Raw genomic sequence first — 20,393 nt, 5'->3', positions numbered from 1 at the left:
TGAGACGTATATTCACGTGTTTCACAACTAATCGTAAACTCCATCGATTACAGTGGTGCTGTAAGCGCCTCATGTCTGATATCAAGTTTCTGGAGTGATCTGGATAGTCCCATGTCTGGTGTCGTGATGGCGGTGTATGACATGACCTTTGGTAGACATATACGCGACCACGTTTTTAAGATTTCTTGCTCCAGAAATTCTTAGTATTAGTATTAGTATTGTAAAGAGTAGTAGTGGAGCTTATCTCCCGTAAAGGACTGGTGCACCACAGTGTCTAATTATCTTCTCGTATAAGTTACTTTGGAACATAATTATCTTTTACTACACGGGTCAGAATTAATGGAGTCGATCACACGATATCACAAACTCGGCGACAGGGGATAATAGCTCAAACTGGACTAAGATATTATAAGTTGTGAATGTATTGTTACGATTGCGGCAGGATTCGATGAGAAAGGAACGCTGAAACAGCTGAGGAGAAAATGATCGACGGTTTCTGGGTTATTGCCACCATTACAGAGAGGAGTATCTGAGGATCCTATTCTAAATAAATGAGCGTTAAGTGCATAGTGACCGCATCATACATCATACAGAATCATACAGAAAATTATGACCTCAAATTGTCGATATTCATTCATTGAGGGTTATTTTGTTGCTACGCAACTATGGAAACTTGTATAATGCGTCCATTCATCTTCACATGCACAGAGTTAGTACCAGAGAGTCAGGGAATACTAGCGGACAAGTGACTTCGCGTCTCCGATGGACACCTCAGGAATCTGACGATTGGGGATAGACGTGGCAGCTGATTTTGCTTTTTGGTCGACGATCTCGTTGCCAGGGATGTCTTTGTGACTGGAAATCCATCCCAAGGTTACATTTACCCCCGTTCCAGTAACCTGATGAAGCAAAGAGAGAACTTGTTGAAGATATCTGCCGACACAGTAAGAAGTTTAGATATCGTATTTAGCACACTAAGACAGTTTTGTCCCAGAAAAAAATCCAAACCGAAAGCGAATTAGTAGAATGATGACTTTCCGATATGTTTGCGGAACGTGTATAATTGCAATATACTACAGTAGACCGGATCTAGAGTTATTTTGAAAGTTGGAACATCTAAACTACACCTAACTCTCAGTTTCATTTTCATATAGCTCTTTACTAACGTATGAAAAGCGTTATATAGACCGATAATGCATCTGATATACCCGATCGTTGTCGGACTGATCGTGACCGTTTCCACAATACAAGGTGAGCTACAGCCATAACGTTACCAGATGCTTGGAATTTCACAATGGCAAGACACGAAGTAATTGCCAGAAGTGCACCAAGTCAATTTAGGTATACCTGAATGTTTAATCAATCATTGAATGGAATTCTTCGAGTCTGCAGCATTATGCATTCAAAAGCACGAAAATCGTAATTAGTTTTTTTTTGCTTGTATTTTGATTTTCGACCTACAGTCAGTGTTGGGATGACTCGAGTCAGACTCGAGTCAACTTTTTCGTATGACATGACTTGACTCGAGTCACTTTGCAAAAATCACTTGACTTGACTCGGCGCTTCAAAAATGTGGATTGACTGGTGACTCGGAGCAAAATTTACGAGTCAATTTCAAGTCATCGAGTATAAACGGTGTCGAATAAATCACCCTATCTTATGTATTATTGGGTTGTTCGCGATACGCCTGTGTCACTTGTGAGAGCAACCAGTCATTCACTGATCGTTCAACTTCTCGAGGCTTCGTATTCGATCCTGTATATTGGCTGATAATAACAGATAATAAATAATTAAAGAATTGGCCACCTTAAATACTATTTTATTGATAATCCAAATTTTTCGACGGTAGTAACTCCGCTTCCACTGGCTGGAATTGAACCACATTATGCGAACATAGTTTCTATAGACAACCTAACACTTTCATGGGGTGAACGGAAATTTTGAAATTTTTTATTTAATTATTTTGTATAATAAATAGAAACTACTTCGCCAGTACCGATTCGGCTACTTGCTGGAATTGGGCCAAATTTGGTGTGTAGGCTTAAATTAGGTAACCTAACAATTTTATCAAGTATAGCCATTACGATTTGAGAAAAAAGTCATTTTTGAACACCCCTGTAACTATTATACAGTTACTCACGTATTTTATTAGCAATTCCTCATGTGCGTGAGCGACACAACACCTTTTTACATGTGTATTTAACTTTATATTAGGTATTTGATTCAAGATAAATGGCCAATTAATCTGTCCTTCACCCAGTTAGCAAAATGTAATGACTTAGCATCATCACTCATACTTCGATATTTCAATTTGACTTGAATCGTGACTTGACTCGTGACTTGACTTGACTTGACTCGACTTGACTCGTGTCACCGCCGACAACGAGTGACTTGACTTGTCTCGAGTCACTTTTGAAAATCGATTGACTTGTCTTGACTCGAGTCAATGTGAGCAATGACTCGAGATGACTCGTGACTCGAACGCAGTGACTTGATCCCAACACTGCATACAGTCCCACTATCGCAGATTTAATAAATCTCTACAAGATAGAAGCGACATCTCAATATTCCATATAATAGTGTCATTTATAAATAACACTCTCATTATATTCAACCAGGTCGAGACTGCTCAGAAGAAGAGTTCAAATGTGATGGAAATAGATGTATTCCCTTGGGAGATTTCTGTGATGGATTCAGAAATTGCCTGTAAGTTGACTTAGCATTATGTTTTCCCAAGAATCTCTTCATGTAGAAGGGGGACAGGAACAATCACATTCCTTACTCACATTAAATTCTGTGAATTTCGAAAGAGGACACGGCCACATATTGGATCCGTGGGGTCATTGTTTGGAAACACTAAGTTCCATCTTTACTTATTGCGTTGCATGTTCTCGGACTGAGTAATGATAACGGTACCAGAATGCTTTCATAATACCCTACGATCATATTCTAAGCGACAGGACTGATGAAGTATACCCGTCGCCTGACGACAAATCAACATCATTATGCAGCCGTTTGGATCGTAGGCTCGGACTTTGTATCCTTCCGTCGGAATTGGAATACAAAAGAGAGGTGTTGTGCAGCAACAGTAAGTGTGAATATCAAATATATTCATAATATTTATTTCTGTAGACTACAGCAAACGTTTATATAATACAATATACAGTCTGCTCGCGAAATTATCAGTATCCCATTCTTGAAACGTTCATCGTTTATTCACACGACACCGCCGAGGAGTGAGACGAACTGAAGGTCGGCAGCAGAGACCCGATAAAGGACATCGTAGGGAGAGTGTCAGTTCGCGAGAATGAAAAGTCGTCAGTGATATCAAAAGCAATGACACTGAATTTTATCAAATGAATTGTCGTGACGCACATGACATTGATAGGCATAAGCGCCACTGAATATTAATAATAATATTGAATTGGTACGACCTTAGCTTTTGCACCTTATTTAACGTCCACATCCAAATGACTATACATTTGTTCGTTTCACGAGCTTACATGCATATGGTCGAATTGCATGATATCTCATGCATAGTGTGCATGTCACAATTACTGACCTATATGAACATCGGGGAGGCAGTCAGCACTATACGGGCATGCACCTCGTCAATTTAAAAAAATATTTGTTTTGTTGGAAAATTTTCCTCGAAATATTCAGCATTCCGTTTGTGCATATATAGTGACTCTCCGCTCTGAGCTTTTCCGCAATAACACAACATCTCATGATAACGCTGCGCTGTGAAATACAGCTTGTAATGTGATCCCCCAGCATTGGCAGAATACTCGCATTGCCATATCTCTGCAATGAAGAAGGTTACCCAAGAGATATGGCAATGCAAGTATTCTACCAATGCTGGGGGATCTTATTACAAGCTATTTCACAACGCAATTACAGGGCCACATATATACAAACCGCGGTCGCCATATCGAACGCCTTATCTTCCGATTACGTTCAGGTTACTGCGGAGCATAGTATCACACTTATTTCGATTCGTTTTTTCGTCTACATCGTGCGACGTATGCGGCGTCATCGAAACTGTCGACCACTTATTGATATTATGCATAAAATACGAATCTCATTGATCGTTTATGATTAGTTATTGCAATTAGTTAAATCTTCCTCTCACCGTACGCAACCTACTTACGTTATCTCAATTGTCGACCGCCGTTGCTAAGTTCGTAATAAGTTCATTTAGTTACCGCTTGATTTGAATTACCTGAAGATCGTGGCGCATCACGCCCTAAATGGCGGTATAGACCATTGAATTTTCAACAATAATATTATTTATAATAATAATACAATGGAATACACTCATTTCAAAGAATTGTGCTTACTCAAGTAATCATTTTTGACATTAACGAAATTGATATAAGGAATGGATCGTGGTGCAATGTGAAAATTCTAGCAGATGTACGGAATCTATTTTGATTCATTATATTAATTGTATCGTAAAAACGAAATCCGTCAGATTACGGTGCTGGCTATACTTTATCACAGTTTTTGAAGTACTGTATCAAGTATAGAAACAGTTTTTCAACTCTGATCAATATAATTGTAGCGATAGTCTGACGCCTTAGCAATACATCGTCCGGTCCCTCCTAGATCGTGAGGGAGTAAGCGTATATCGCATTACGAGTACTCGTCGAAATTGTTCGCACATGCACGAAAGATATTGATTTCATGTACTTATTATAGCATTCCGTTGTTCCATTTGATACATTTGGTTATACTTATAGTCAGGATGCACTTCAATGTTGAAGCATAATGTGACCTGAGTCATCGATACGTATCGTTTACATTGATCTATATTACTTTACGGAAATGAAGGGTTAGAATTAGCAATATGCCGTCACCTCACGGTATAGGTTCGTGTTCATGTTCGCGTTCATATATTATAGAGATTTGAAAAAGGTACTTGTTCACCACACGAACCAGAACGTTTCTGGGACTCGCATCGTCCCCAGTGCCAACTATATAGTAACGAAATAATTTTGTTTCACTTCAAGTTTGGTTGGGAAAATATATTGCCAGATATTGTTTAGTTGGATTTTTTCTCGATCGTGTGACATTATCAGAAGGTGCTACGTGGTCCCATAATTATCTCGTGAACCCAGGAAGAACGACGGGCGCCAATTTGAGAACCACTCTTCCACACGCTGATAAATTTCCCTTTCCATATTTTGCTATAGGCAGTCATTGTTCCGATAAGGAATTCGAATGCCGCGATCGGTCGAGGTGTATTCCAAGCAAATGGTTTTGCAGTGGATCTGTAGAATGCAGGTATGTCTGCATAATGATCGCATTACATTCGATCAGATTCTCAAATTGGTTATGATTGGCTTTGCGAATTATTTCGAAGTATTTCGCTCCCGATATAGGCGACCGGGAAGCATGGCAGTGGCATGTGAATATATGACATTCAAGAATATAATTGATACGATTACCGAACATTTTCTCATGCATTTGTTTCCATGGTTTGTTGAATCTTGAATACATGAGTAAATGCAAATATCATAATGTGAAGTTTGCATGCATTATCCAACCACAAATGTTGTATCCGTAGCTGACAAAACGTTTATTAGTGGTGAGAGATGGAACATGTTATCATGACCAGAATACTGTTATTTGGCTTTACAACATAATATTTCCACGTCAATATGAGGAATCTGATGTACAATAAATGTTGTTGGTCATTTCACCTTATGACCAAGGATGGGTGTTATCATGCAACATATAAATCAATGTAACGTCGTATATTTGCTCAATACAGCGATGGATCGGATGAGCCACCAGTCGGGACGTAGGATACTAAAAATGTAACCCTTTGCAGAGGAAAATCTTCTCTGCAACCACTACTTTGTGTTCTTCCTCCGTACCTAGAAAGCTATAAGAAGATATTGTGTAGAGACGGTGGGTGCAAATTATGAAAATTGTCATAAAATTTAGGTAACATACTGTACAAGGTTGTAATGACTCAACTTTAACTCGGGTCATTGTGCACGACTCACCAAATCATATGAATCGGGAACAGGGAGGCCAAGACAGATATTTCATTGTAACATCGAATTATAGTAAAGTTACCATACTATTGGCGTTTCACCTATCAGCCCTGATACTTGAAAATAGGGCCAGAAACTGGTTAAACTGGGGAAAAATTACTATATTTTGAATGCGAGCCATTCCATATCACTCGAGCAGAGTTGAAAAAGGATGTTGAACTGGAAAGAACTCAGAACTGAACAGTGAACATTATGACTTGGACTCGGACTCGAGTCAAACACTATGACATAGAATCGACCCTATACTAGCTGACTTGGAATCGGACATGACTCGGTGGTGAACTGAAATGACTCGACTTGACTGGAGTCAAAACTATGAAAGTGAGATTGACTTGTGAATCAGAACTTCGTGACTTGATTACAACTCTGGACATGTATATAACCACTTACACCTATTTAATTTGCCTCAGTGTACACTGCAATGATAACTGTAAAAGTATAGTGAAGACTAGATGCGTGACATTCAAATTGAGCTCAGCGCGGATTCAAACTTCCGGACTAGTCAAATCATGCCAAGATGATTGTATCAAATCCATACCACTCTGCTGTACCCGCATACGATTGCGAGTTATAGCATGAAAAGAATATTGAAATGCTGTACTGAATCACCTCACCACTCAAAAGAAAGTAGAAGATTAGAGAAATCTTTTACGGCAACTAACATACTTTGAAAGTGCTCATTTAGTGGATAGAATATACCTAATTGCTTTGTGGTGCCCGGCACCTTTTAGGTCGGAAATTATGTATGTATGTATGTATGTGTATTGGGGGTTATGGTGCTTAGCCGATACGGCCTTGTACACCAGACCAAAGTGTTCTAGGCATGTGCACTCGATTTTCCAACTACAATATAGTTGCCTCTACGTGAGGAAATTCTGTATCAGTGTTCCCTACAGATATTTGCATTATACTACGTGGGTACCTATATCTGGTAAATTACAAAAAGAGTAGATCATAAGGTACCGGTTCAGACTACATATTGAACATTGTAACCAAAGAAACACGACTATAAAAAATCGCTGATTTGTGTTGGCGGCAGTAGTGATATGAGCTGGATTATACGCCGGCCAATCAGAGAGCGCCACGTCATCCTAATTGTCACGCCCATTTTCATACCCTAAGGGTACATTCATCTGCTACGTCATCTGTGCCACATCATCAAGCGCCACGCCTACAGTGCCACATCATCCCTCCATTGCTATATCATCGCTGCATTGATTGCCGCATCTTGATACTTTTCTCAGATATTGTATTATGTGTATTTAGGACTAATATCATACGTCCATATTTTTTAAACTTGATTTTATGTGTATAAGTTACGGTTTCTGCAGTTTCCACATTTTAGGACTTATGATTGCCGCGTCAAAACTTACCTTGGCTAGAATCGACAGATATTGTATTCTGTGTATTTAGGACTATGTATTTAAATTCCTATTCAGATTATACATAAATGCGAAAACTATGATGTCTATGCAAGGCTATATTATCCAGATAATATTATTAATATCAAAATTCTACACATCATCACTAATTACTTAATACAAAATGCGATTTTGAGCGCTGCGACTTGATAATATCAATCACTACGCTTCTGATGCATGATTTTTTGTGATAAGGACCTAGGTAACATTCAGAGTCTGCAACGATTGTTTGGATATACATTATAGCAATACCCCACCAAACTATAGACGGTTATATTACTCTATTGCTCAGAGATAACTCATCCGTCCATATTTTTTAACTTGATTTTATGTATACAAGTTACGGTCTCTGCAGCCTCAACATTTTACGACTTATTTTCATTAGACGCAGGCAAGCGATTCTCCAGTTCGGAGCTACGAAAACAAGTCACTTGCATGTGCGCGTTCCGAATAGTCTTGTAGAATTTTCTAAAGCCGTAACAGCTAAGTAGCATATACGCGAATCCCAAGGCGAAAATAATCGAACGAAGTATAGCCGCAGGCGCGAGATTCGCCGGACTCTAATTATACAAACACTCCCTCTTCCTGTACGCGAACCCTAGCGTTATAACGACATGGTCTAATTAGCGCATTCTGAAGCCATAAATTTATTCAACTTCATTGAGATAGCCATGATTTAAAGATGGTAATCGAGTGAGACAATAGCACTCGTCAAGGTTATACAAACATAACCTTTAACTAATCTTTACTTCATAACATATAAGGTTATAAAAGTAAGCAGATTTGTATGAAAGCACGCTACATAGAAGTGAAAGTAGTCTAGAAACATAACTACTTACTGAAAAATCGTTACGTAGAAGTGTACTTGTATTGGAGCAGAATTGTGACCGATACATTATTGATTTTAATACTCTGTATTTTAAATTACCCACACCTATGAGTCGAAATGTTCTTAAGTAACTCATGTTTACAATATCACCTAAACGCAAAGTTCCAAAATTTTCATTTCGATCAAATACCCAAAACTTTGCTCGCTTTCAGAGTAAGTAACAAAGCGCATGAACCGTGCTCAATGCTCAATAGACCATTTTTGCTATTTTTCATCGCCATAAGTCATTCTGGACCGCGTAAACGCATTGTACGATATAGATTAAACTTATGCAAATCCCCGGAACGCAACAAGAAAATCGTATGAATTTGTAAACTACTTATTCATGACATAATAATAATTCTACTTGTACACTTTTTCACTTTATAACACTTTAAGTAGTACTTGAAAGTTTTGTCAAGTTAACAGGTTAAAAACTTATACTTGAGCACTACGAAATGTACAAGTACTTTACCTTTACACGACGTTTTTGTAAAATGAATACTAATTAAAAAATAAAAAAATAAAAAAGAGCGAAAAATTACATTTTATCCCGGAACGCAACAAGAAAAATCGTATGAATTTGTAAACTACTTATTCGGTAAACTACTCTTTACTTCACAAAACAAAGTTATAAAAGTAAGCAGATTTATATGAAAACCCGTTAAATAGAAGTAAAAGTAATAACAATGCATCATACCAAATTTTATCACAATTTCATGATGCAATTCCTTTAAAACATTTATTATTCCTAAAAGTCAAGTAAAGCCCAGAAATTTATTGCGCTTCGCCCACAGTAGTTATGGAGTGACAACTATGATTTCACGAAAGTATCAGTGAATATAACTTAGGTACCGGATTGCTTTGTTCCGCTCACACCGCATTGTCGCCCATATCAAATAATTCATCACAGTAAATATGGCCCACCATAACGTTTGACACTACTATTTGGCAATCTCGCAATTACCTATCATATGGTAATAGTACTAGCCCATGACGTATCCTGCTAATCTGGAACATCCGGTTTTTTGAACGTTAGACCTGTTTTAGCAGATCTCCTTTGAAGCTTTATTGACAAAAGACATGGCATTTTCCGCTTTTTAGAAGTGGTATTTGCATTTCACTTTCAATTCCGAGTATCATGCTGTGAGTTTCAATATCTTTCAGTTCTTTTTTCTGCAGAACATACATGTTGAAGCATAAAAGCATATGTGGTAATGCCTCTATTTTCCGAAAATGAAACTATATACACTAATTATAAATTTTACGATCCACAATATTTGTTAATAACGTATGCTAATCGCGCAAACTGTTGAAACCGTATCCGATACAATTTCTCCGTATTGCTCTTCGCCCAAACTTGGGGCCTTATAATATGGGGTAGGGCGCCATGCCATCATGTCCTCGAAAACGGGGTATTCTAGTAAACAAAGGGTTAGTATCGCATTTTCATATCAATACTATCATTTGCATCCCATGATGCGAAAGAATGCTTATTATGTTGAAAATTGATACCTCCTGAGATGCATCAATACGAATCAAGCTCTTTGCACCTTCCGCATAGCTCAATTTGCAGCTTCTGACAGTCCATGCGAACGAATTAAGACTGTTTTCAAAACTACTCACTTACTTTAGTAGATTTAAAGTCAGTCAATTCTACTTCTCATTCAAGTAGTTTAGGTTGCTTATGGAAGAAGTACTTCTACTCGTACTTCTACTGGGACGGACGTTGTCGAGAAATTTATACCTGAGAATCGATATCGAATGTGACAACGCCGCGATGCACACGCACGACCTGTTCATATGCATAACATGCCTACGCGGTAATGGCTGAAGTCCATTTCTATAAATCATGCGTAGTTTTTGTTGGGGAACGGGTACCCTATAATCAAGATATTCGGTAACATCAAATCACCCGCAGCGCGGCAAAAATTTGAAAAGGTTGCGTAAATTTCCAAATAAATACGTTATAATTTATGCTAATTCACGAAATGGTTTTGGGCTCCTTTCGAGCTCGCCACTTCGGCGTGCTCAGCTCGGCGGTTACGGTCCTGCGCTATATTAAACTAAACGATTCTTGTACTGCTATCTTTACAGTTTGCAGTTTATTCATATATTTCTTTCAGTAGCAGACAATCGTGCTTCGATTCCCAAATAAGCAAATACCATTCAAACAATCGCGTGATATATGCAAGAAATAGATCGGTTATAATAGCGTGTCATGTCGTTGGTCTGCAGCCGCCTCCTTCGCGGCCGCCGATGCCCTCGTTATCCTTTATGCGTTGACTTACTCGTAGTCCTCGACTTGACGGAGCATATGAAAAGTCCATAAATGTTTTGAGAATGGCGCGGGAAATGTCCACCCGGAGCTTTAGTCATCTGATACTCGCAGCCTATCATTTGGAATATTGTCTTCGTATCAATAAACCTATGGCTGGGTAAATATTTACACGCCCTGACGCGTCCCACACACCATGAAATTACGGTTTCGGAAACTACCGTCACTACGTCATTACTACGTTCATGGGTGGTCAAAGTTGGTAGCGTTCCTGCTCAAGCCCCGAATGCTCCGACCTGAATTATGGGCTAAGCTTTTGCCATGCTTTTGCAGAACCAATGAGAATAAGGCATGCTTAGGACTATGGCATTTCCATGGTGAGTTAGGAGGGCCTGAGACCGAACTAGCACAGCACTGTGTACTGCAGCAGGCGTTTATAACCAATAAACATTTGAAAGAGATGTAACGCAGTAACTTTCCACTCATTTACGAGTAGAAGTATAGAATTTCGTAGACATGCCAAAGTAATTTAAGTGCAAGTACAGAATGAAAGCCTGAAGCGAGCATGTCACAGATAGTATATTTGATCGAGGGACCGCATATTTTTGCAGTTATTCGGCGATGGCTACTTTTAAAATTGCAGGATGTATCTTTCGCTGCTGGTAATGCGAAATGACTAATGACATTACAAATAGGTGCAAATTTCTACAATGTCTTCAGTTGTAGTGCAATTGCACGCAAGCAGTACAAACACAACACGAGCAGTCGAGCACTCTAAAAAAGCGGAAGAACTTTGATAATGATCACTACTGACGACGTGCAGTGAATCACCATTCTGTTTTACATAGGTTCAATGACACTTTCATATTGAAGACTAAAGTCAGTCAAGCCGACAAGGGGCGATTGATTAACTGGCTCAGTTTGATGAACAATGGCACTGTGTTAGAAGATATCGACAGGTATGAGAACCTATTATTAATATTTGCAAATTACGAACGATGAATTGCCAGTGGCGAAAAATACTGTTGCAGCTCCACGGAATGGAGGAAACTAAGGGGACTCATTTCGCACATTACACCAAATATGAAGGCTATCCATGAATTCGGTTACTATTCCACCCACACCGTGTGCCGTCCAGCTTTGTTTCCTAACCGACACGACAATTCATGGGGGTACTCATTTTCCCTTCTGTTCATCAATTTTCTGGCATTTATCCTCATGCTGGTGGGATACATTGCGCTGTGCAGGTATGATCTGAGATTTAATTTGCGATTATACGAATATTTATCAGGCAAATTCTGCAATATTATATTTATTTCATATTCTGTCGGACATTCCACGCGTCTTTAGCATAGACATATTGTGCAATCCTAACGAATTCCGCGGTTTTGCCATATAGTTGAGAACTGCATCCTTCTATTCAACAGAAAGGTGAACAATGATGAGGTATTGCAAGCATCGAAGAAGTCAGACAAACAGGGCAAACAAAGTGCTGTGATGCAGCGTAAACTTACCAGGATTCTTGTATCAGATTTTTTGTGCTGGATGCCTGTCTGTATCATGGGTTTTCTGCAGTTATCAGGTATATGCCTTCTATAGATTCGATATATCGAATACCAAGTTCTGCGTTACATGCAACTGGTTGGAATGCATTTGAAACACAGCGTGTTTTAAAACATACATTTCAAAACATGTTCCACCCATGTCTTATAGCAGGTTTGGGGAACCTTTTGAGTAGTGTACGGGGCGTTGGGTTTTTGGCGAGCTGGAACATTTTTTTCAATGTTAAATTAGATGCACAGAGAAGAGCGTAAAGCTCACAAGGGATGTTATAGCGTACGGAAATTTATTTCGTGGTAGATTCTCTACGCCCATAACCATGCTATCCTTTATACACACAAAAAAAAATTTACCTCGATTTACCGCGAAATGTCTGGAAGCAGGGTGGCCAGCCACTTGGCAGTAATATAACATTACCGTCACTCAATGTAAATTCAACTTACACCCGCCCGGTAATCTAGCTTTACATGCCAGATGGTAATATTACAGTCACCTCTGGTATATTCAATCTACATTCTCTCCTGTACATTTACGAGCGAGACTGTAATTTTACCGCCTACCTAGTATCTACAGCCCTACATGCTGTCCTTTGTAAATCAGATTACATGCCAGCTTCTAAATTCACATACATCCATACCTATCCCAAAGCAACGCGATCCCAAAATACCGCAAAAGTTTCTTCACGCTCTAAAAACGACATTGGGACAACTGTATAATATATATCAGTGTATATTCATTCATGATTCACGATGAAAAAGTATTGCTGCTGGAGGTCTAATTCTTCTTTAGGAGGAATGCAAATATAGCACAAGTGGTCCCAAGAAAAGATGAATTAATTCCACCGCCGGATAAACTTCCAATTGTGTCTTTTTCTCATCTTCATTCCTTCTGTGTGACTAGTATCTTGCAGTTCCACTAAAAAGAACTCATGCGTAAGTCGCTATATTAAGCAAAGTTCCGAACTTAAACATGACATTACGATAACTACTAAGACAAATAGGCTAACAAAAATAGAACAATTTTTGAAGTACCGGTACTGGTACATTGTGTGATGACTGCTCCGCCTTTTACATGATATAGCAGAGATTCATGACTTACTTTATCTAATGCAGCGGTTCTCAACCTTTTGGACATGCGCCACCCTCGGCGATGGCCAAAAAGTTTGCGCCCGCCTGCACTTATCGTCACGTCAAAAAGAGCACATCATCTAATACAGTGATAGGCAACCTTTTTGCTAATCACGGTCACATTTCAATTGCTTAGGTAGCGCAAGGCCTCATTACAGGGCATAGCGGCTGCATAGCAACCTATATTGCATCGAAGTCTGTCTTAAGCAGTGCAGTTCGCCAGCTATTACCACCGGCTACCCAACGCACTGAGCTTTAGGATACTGCCAAATCTATGAAGTAATGAATGACTTACACGCGTGAATTGCTCTAAATCTTCAAAGAATATCAAAAATTTGCTCAAATGAAGTTGAGTGCGACTGCTGGAGTTTGAATTTGGCGAGCTTTCTTGAATATGAAATAGGTTTCTTCTTCAACAATCGTCTTCTGAAAGTGGTTGTGAAACACATGTTTAGTCAGAATTCAAACAGACTTAGTCAATTTCTCGCGCCGCGCAGGTTGAGAACCACTGATCTAATGTATTGAAGCAAAATGTTTCTCATTTGAGGTGGCATGTGTGCCAAACAAATCCAGCAGTGGATGGAAACATCTCTATGCTATGGCCCGAAAATTACATAAACAAGCCAACAGTTTCAACTCATCTGTGGTGGAGTATGTGGTGTCACAGGTCACTATGTGAGTCGACTAATATCCCAAAATAGAACAGAGAATGCGGCGAATGAAATATTTCAATAATGAAATCAAAGTCGGTGGTGTGCAATGTGCACAGTGGCAGATATTCACGGTAACAAATACTATGCAGTACTGTACCTTTTACGATGCGTAGCCCATTCAGCATCCCTAGGAATCTTTAACGATCCACTTTCTTCAAGCACAACAAGCTTCGCTCCACCCGGGTTGGAATCCCGGTACGTTTAGCGGGACACCGATTCCATAGTCCATATTGGCGCTCCACCCTTTGCTCAAATCTCAATAATGGCCAGACGACGATACGACACTCGAACGATATCAAAATGAGTGGTATTCATCCGCTGACATGCCACGAATAATATTTACTGGCCATGCTATAATGTTTGATTTAGGTCGTATTTTTTCATACAGAAACATTAATCGTTACATATAGTCCCTTTCTTTTCCATCTAACCTCGTATAAATTGATATATATTCCACGTGATGTTACTATACTTACTGTACTTACGTAGCCAGACGCTGCTAGTGATGTCACAGTTGTGCAATGTGCATTGGTTGTTTACTACGAAACTCAGAAAAAGCAGTAACGCGTAACCCTAACCTACTGTAACCTAAGACAGATCGCCATGTCCGCCATTAACAAATGGTCAACTGAGCACGCGGTGCTGACATTTCTAGTTTCCCGAACAATATTATGCATCCTAAACTGATATTTTAACTTATCAGTCCTATCTGTGGTAACCAACGAGACCGGCCGTATAGCCATTAGCCATAGCCTTATAATATGATATAATGGCTATGGTGTACCACATTAGCTACGATTGTCAGTTGTTTCTTTTACCCTAGCCTAGTATGTACTTTACTGAAATTGGTACTAGGGCCAACAATTAGCGTATGATAGACCCCAGTCTCGCGAACGTGGTTGAATCAGGTCAAATCACCACAAAAATGATATCAGTAACATTCAGTTCCACGTACAACATTGGCCGCAGCGATTTTCAAGCTAATCAATTTTATCAATAGCCTGATAAACTCCAGGAACGAGTAACTGCATGTAATTCTGCGAAGAAATTCTGGTAACTTGACTTTACAGCTAAATTAAGGTAATATTACGTATCAAAATGTAAAATTACAAGCTATTCACAGTTATTGGCTGCGACTGGTAATTCGTTGCAAAATTTACAGAGATTTCCCAGTAAATCTACCAGATTTTTTTCAGTGTAGTTTTACGAAATCGCATTGGGGGTGACTTAAAAAAACAAGATGGCCACGGTGACCCGGTCTGCATCACAGCTTGCAGTAGGCCTATCACTTTCAAACAAAACATTTTTGAAAAATTGTCTAAATAGTATTGGGAAGAGTCTGAAGGAATAAGTTGGACCGGGGCCTATTGCCTTTGGACAATGTGTTACGGGAACATAGTGGCACAATTTAACCGATTGTTCAAATTGTACTAGGCCTCCACCGTGTAATAGGCACAGTTATTATCGATTTGTTTTCCGAATAATTACTCAACACAAAATATTGCGCGACACCTGTTGTCACTTATGTTATGTAACGGATGTTATATGTGACTGCAATATAATCAGTGGCGGCTCGTGACAATATCGGGTGGCGGGGCAAGGGCTGCAAGCGACTTTTTATCAAGATGACGTCACAATGCGTTTTCCAACGTAGACAAGTAACTAGGGCTGGGCAAAATCGAGTACCTGAGTGATTCGATTCTGAATCACGTATTACGCTCCGAGTCGAGTCGAGTAATCGAGTATCACTCATTATGACGTCACAACAGAATATGTTATGCCAAAGTTCAAATAGGTACCTTTTATGCCACCATAAAAAACATAATGCCTCTTATCCGTCACATTAAAGATACTTTGGTATTTTTTCGACCATACCGATTTCATTGCACTTGTTGACAATGTCGTGGGATGATCATGACTTCGCAAATTTGTCATTTCCAGTAACGTTCGTAGCTTTGTACTATGTCTCGTATGCTGCAACACGCCCAATCAAGGTTTCAAGGCTACCTCAGTATCAAAAATATAATTTTCGTTAGTAAATTACCTTTCAGTTGCGGAGAGCGTATGATTTCAGTACTCGAAAAAATCGTCTTTTACTACTCGACTCGAATCATTAAAATTAATACTCGATTCAGATTCGAGTACTCGAATCATTGTGCCCAGCCCTACAAGTAACTTAATGATGGTACGGTAACGTGAATTTCCCGGCAACAGTGATTTTAACGTATGTTCCACGAGAGGTCCGCCCGTGAGCTGTGATTTGAAGTGTGGTAACGGCGTACGGAACAAAGATTCAACACGGTTCATGTTCGCACTAGACCTGACTAATTATCTGCAGAAATGGAAATGACTATTCCTCGATGAAGTAGCAGCGCTCCGAAAGCTCGTGTAACTAATAAAGTTATATTCATTCGCAAGTGGACGTTAAATAGAGTGTGAAAGGTACTAAGGTCTTACGTTTATATATATCGTCTGCTATCGGCGCAACCAAGTATTCGAGAGATAGCGTAAGCCTAATTGGAAAGGTCAACGAGTTCGGACAGATACGCAATTGTTATCTCTTAGATTGGGCTGTCATATTGAATCCAAAACATCATTCTGAAGAACTAAGAATAGCAGCCTCGGAAATTCGGTCTCGGTACAGCATAGGTGATTTTGGCCTTGAAATTGGAGACTGTAACACGACACATACGGCTTTATTACTGTATATAGGTCTGCTGCGAAATCGCCTTTGGATAATATATTACCGAATAAATACGTGGATGAAAGCCTTAAACTTAATACACTGTTACATGACATCACCGAGAAGTGGCCTCATGGCCCTTTTCGGTATGGTACACTGTCAAAATTAATGCGAACAGACCAACACCGAATTTTGCGTACAATTTACTGAGGAATAGGCTGATCAAGTGATCAGCTGTTAGCCGCCATCGCAAACGAAATAGCTATCGCGCTTGACAGGGGGTTGTAGGCAAATGACTTGAAGGTCACAATTTCACGATGGAATTGACATTGGAGAATATAATCAAAGTAAATATTTGAATGCAAACTGAGAATGATATCATCATCTCAGTTAACCTTACCGCAGATACACCGGCTTTTGAGTGAAATCCGCAATGCGTTGTAGACTAAAGTGTCAGATCGGAGCACATCTCTACCATACTCGACTTTGAAAACGAAATTACTTTGCTAATCATTGAGTATCAACCTTGAGACTTGCCACAGCGTTCGATACTAAAATCAAGACATACCGTGCAAAAGCTTTTGACGGATCTATGTAAGGAGTATCGTTAAAATCAATAGAGACCAATACCGGCTTTGCGTATAATCTGTTAGCGATAAATGACGAGTCAGCTCTCACTCGAATTAGGAAACGAAATTACCAATAACACGGGTCAGTGACAAACTTAAATCTTGGTACAGCGTTCGATACTAACATTAAGACTTACCGTGCCAAATGTCATAACTGATCTCAGTATTGAACATCGTAAAAATCAATGGATACCAATACCGGCTTTTGAGTAAAATCTGTTTGCGATACATGACGGATCAGCACACACACAACTTAGGAAACAGAATTACTACCCCAAACTTTGAGTAGAAACCCTGAAACTTGTGGCAGTGTTAAATACCACCATCACGACATGACATACCAAGTTTCAAGAGTTTTCATGGTGTAAAACACCATCAAAATCGACCTATACCAGCAAAGGTCGACCAAACGCATATGACGGTAACGGAGTTAGCTATAGATACGATTGTTACATCACACCTTAGGGGCACAGAGCTATTGAGCCCAGGTTGCTCGGCCATTTTACGAATAGGAGAGAGTAAATCACCGTTTCTTTATTGTGCGCGGCTTTGAGAGAACAGATAGTGAAAGCTTGTTATGAGCGCTACCGGGGCAAGCCCCGGCTAGGCATTCACAAAGCGAAAACACAGAAGAGAATTCGATTTTCGCAGATACTTCGCTATTCATGGGCATTTGCAAGCGAAAGCACAAGAAGAACGCGGGTTTCGCTGTGATCTCGGTATATATTGAGCGCTGTGCGTCTATAAATGGTTAAATTGTTATTGAACAGAATTTTAGGTGGGGCGATGCCCCAGTTGCCCTATAGGACGAGCCGCCACTGAATATAATTATAGCGTTCTGGTTGTTGTCGTTGCTTCCGTAAAGCTTCCGAATGCAACATTATCCAAACACTTGCTTACAAAAGTACTGGGAGGTTGTGGTGAGTGAACTCGACTTTGATAAGAAAATTGAGATTTGGAAATTGAAAAATAGAAATAAGATTGAGACATTCTTGGAAACCCTAAACTTCAGGCCAAGCATATTTATTAATAACATCGAAATTGTGAGAATTTGCATCGGTAGAACGTGAACACGTGGGGCTTTGATACACAGTTCTGACCACATGTAGGGAGAAGTACATTTAATAAATATTGACGTATGCGACATTGTATCGACTTTAAAATATGTCGTTTTGCGTAATTTTTGTTCATTCCGTTATTGTAAATATACGATAAATCAATATCATAGTAATTTCATGTTGCATAACTTCAGGAATTGATATCCCCAACGACGCCTATCTCCCAACTGGTTTACTCATTCTTCCAATAAACAGCGCATTGAATCCATTTCTTTACTCTGACATTCCTGAACGCCTATCAATCCAGAAGAACAGGTTTTTTTCGTGGTTTGCGAGATCATTTCGTCGAGTGAGGGGTAGAGGTCCGTATAAATATAAATCTCCAACTGACAAATTTCTTTAAAGGGCATGTATCGATCTTTCATTAGAGTCAGCAAACATACCGTCATTCCAAGAAGAGACGGTGATGGAAATGGATGCCATTGATGTGCACAGAGAGGATGAAATGGAAGCAAATTGAGTCCAGGAGTAGAATGAAGACAGTTGCAATTTAATCAAAGTGTTTGAAGCAAATGCCTTTTTAAAAGAAACAATATTGTGTTTTTAAATTGTAAAATCATGTCATAATTGTGTAAATACATGGAAAAAACATGTTGCATGAGCCTACGTACAATTACCACCAGATATAGCCGACATATATCGAAATGGGAAGGTTGTAACCCTCAAAATAGCTGGTTCAACAGTTATAGTACAAATATTTCGTCAGAGGAGCTATATTTATTCACTATTTTCAATAGTCAATGTCTATCTACTATGACGTCTCAATTGAATATTCGTGACTTCATGACTTTAAAAAAATAAGGAACTTGTTTTAAACAAGGGCCTGGTTTTAAACGCAATGTTTGTTTTAAATGCAACCCTGAACACAATACAATAGACCCTATAATAATGTGAACTTGGATTAACGTAACATGTACTTGGATTGTTGTGTATGTTTTCATTAAATTAGATGACTAAGGCGTATCAATTAGGAATATTGCATTATGTAGTATTGCGTATATCAATGATCACTAATTTTTACTTGTCGGCTAGCAATATTTTTATCTCAAGATATATTATCTGAGTTTAGTCTGAATGATCGTATCGTGCTTTCGTCGCCATTTTGTGATATCTTACTTATTGTGGTTTGATAATAATCTAATATGTCGAAATCAATCGTAATAGACTATTTCGAGATTCTTCTGTGATCGAGATCGAAATCTTGCGTTTTAAAAGTAATCTTAATCCAAATCGATTACATTGATGAAGTAATCACCCCTCGTGATTTGTTGGTCAATGAGGTTTAGGATTATCGAAGTGTGAGAAAATATAAGACACCGAGAAAGGCTATCAAAAATCAAAATATATGTATTGTATTGAATCAAGTCATATCAGGGTGGTAATGGCTCGAGTCATGACTCGACTCGAGTCACGATTTTCTGATGACTCGACTTGACTCGAGTCATTTTCTCAAAATTCAGAAATGACTTGACTTGATTCGACTCAAGTCAATCTGTGAATTGACTCGACTTGGACTCGAGTCATTGCGTATGACTCGATCCAAGTCATATGACTCGAAACTCAGACGGCGAATGCCGACATTAAATTGTAATTTCAAAGAATAGTAAAGTAACCACAGTATTGAGATTTCGTCTATTGGTACTGTCACTTGAAAATGCCACCAGAAACTGCTAAAAGTGAGGAAAATTAGTATATTATAAAGTGGGTTTAACGATACTTTAGCTGGAAACCGAGCAGTCAACACAATGACTTGGACTCGGACTCGAATCATATTACCATGACTCGACTCTCTGCTCGCTGACTTGGACTAGGACTTGACTCGGTGGTGGATTGAACATGACTCGACTTGATTTGAGTCAAATCTATAAAAGTGAGATTGACTTGTGACTCGGAGCCTTGTGACTTGGTACAACCCTGAGTCATATATAGAA

The 20,393-nt window shown here is 39.1% G+C and overlaps 1 protein-coding gene and 1 long non-coding RNA gene across 5 annotated transcripts; one reads left to right on the top strand and one right to left on the bottom strand.

The window, feature by feature from the left end:
- Positions 1–291: 291 nt before the first annotated feature.
- LOC145447025 (CD320 antigen-like) lies at positions 292–19,058 on the top strand. Of its 4 annotated transcripts, none has more exons than XR_013917417.1 (6): positions 292–1,251; positions 2,619–2,706; positions 2,955–3,088; positions 5,196–5,286; positions 5,777–5,916; positions 11,481–11,591. XR_013917417.1 is itself a non-coding variant. In XM_080325456.1 (6 exons), the coding sequence occupies exons 2-6, from the start codon at positions 11,557–11,559 to the stop codon at positions 18,920–18,922; spliced, it is 666 nt and encodes a 221-aa protein (XP_080181582.1). In that variant the 5' UTR covers positions 5,589–5,916; positions 11,481–11,556; the 3' UTR covers positions 18,923–19,058. The 4 variants fall into 4 exon arrangements, 3 of the variants coding, with proteins under 3 accessions (XP_080181584.1, XP_080181583.1, XP_080181582.1); XM_080325456.1 differs by lacking the exons at positions 292–1,251; positions 2,619–2,706; positions 2,955–3,088; positions 5,196–5,286 and adding exons at positions 11,664–11,879; positions 12,060–12,214; positions 18,597–18,764; positions 18,831–19,058 and having other exon boundaries at positions 5,589–5,916; XM_080325458.1 differs by lacking the exon at positions 11,481–11,591 and having other exon boundaries at positions 5,777–8,885.
- On the bottom strand, positions 12,953–13,744 carry LOC145447041 (uncharacterized). Its single transcript, XR_013917423.1, has 2 exons — positions 13,615–13,744; positions 12,953–13,107 (listed from the first exon to the last, which is right to left on the bottom strand). It is a non-coding gene; the product is annotated as an uncharacterized LOC145447041 (long non-coding RNA).
- Positions 19,059–20,393: the final 1,335 nt, after the last annotated feature.

Source organism: Botryllus schlosseri, chromosome 9, assembly GCF_051294905.1.
Source record: "Botryllus schlosseri isolate E-star chromosome 9, Bs_hap1, whole genome shotgun sequence".
In the NCBI taxonomy this organism is placed as follows: Eukaryota; Metazoa; Chordata; class Ascidiacea; order Stolidobranchia; family Styelidae; genus Botryllus; species Botryllus schlosseri.
Note: the sequence above shows the minus strand (reverse complement) of the source record. Positions and strands in the feature narration are given on the sequence as shown.

Coding starts and splice junctions, on each gene's coding strand:
- LOC145447025 (XM_080325456.1), top strand. CDS start 11,557: ATGAACAATGGCACTGTGTTAGAAGATATCGACAG. Junction 12,215..18,596: donor GGGTTTTCTGCAGTTATCAG/GTATATGCCTTC, acceptor GCATAACTTCAG/GAATTGATATCCCCAACGAC. Junction 18,765..18,830: donor TCGTCGAGTGAGGGGTAGAG/GTCCGTATAAAT, acceptor ATCTTTCATTAG/AGTCAGCAAACATACCGTCA.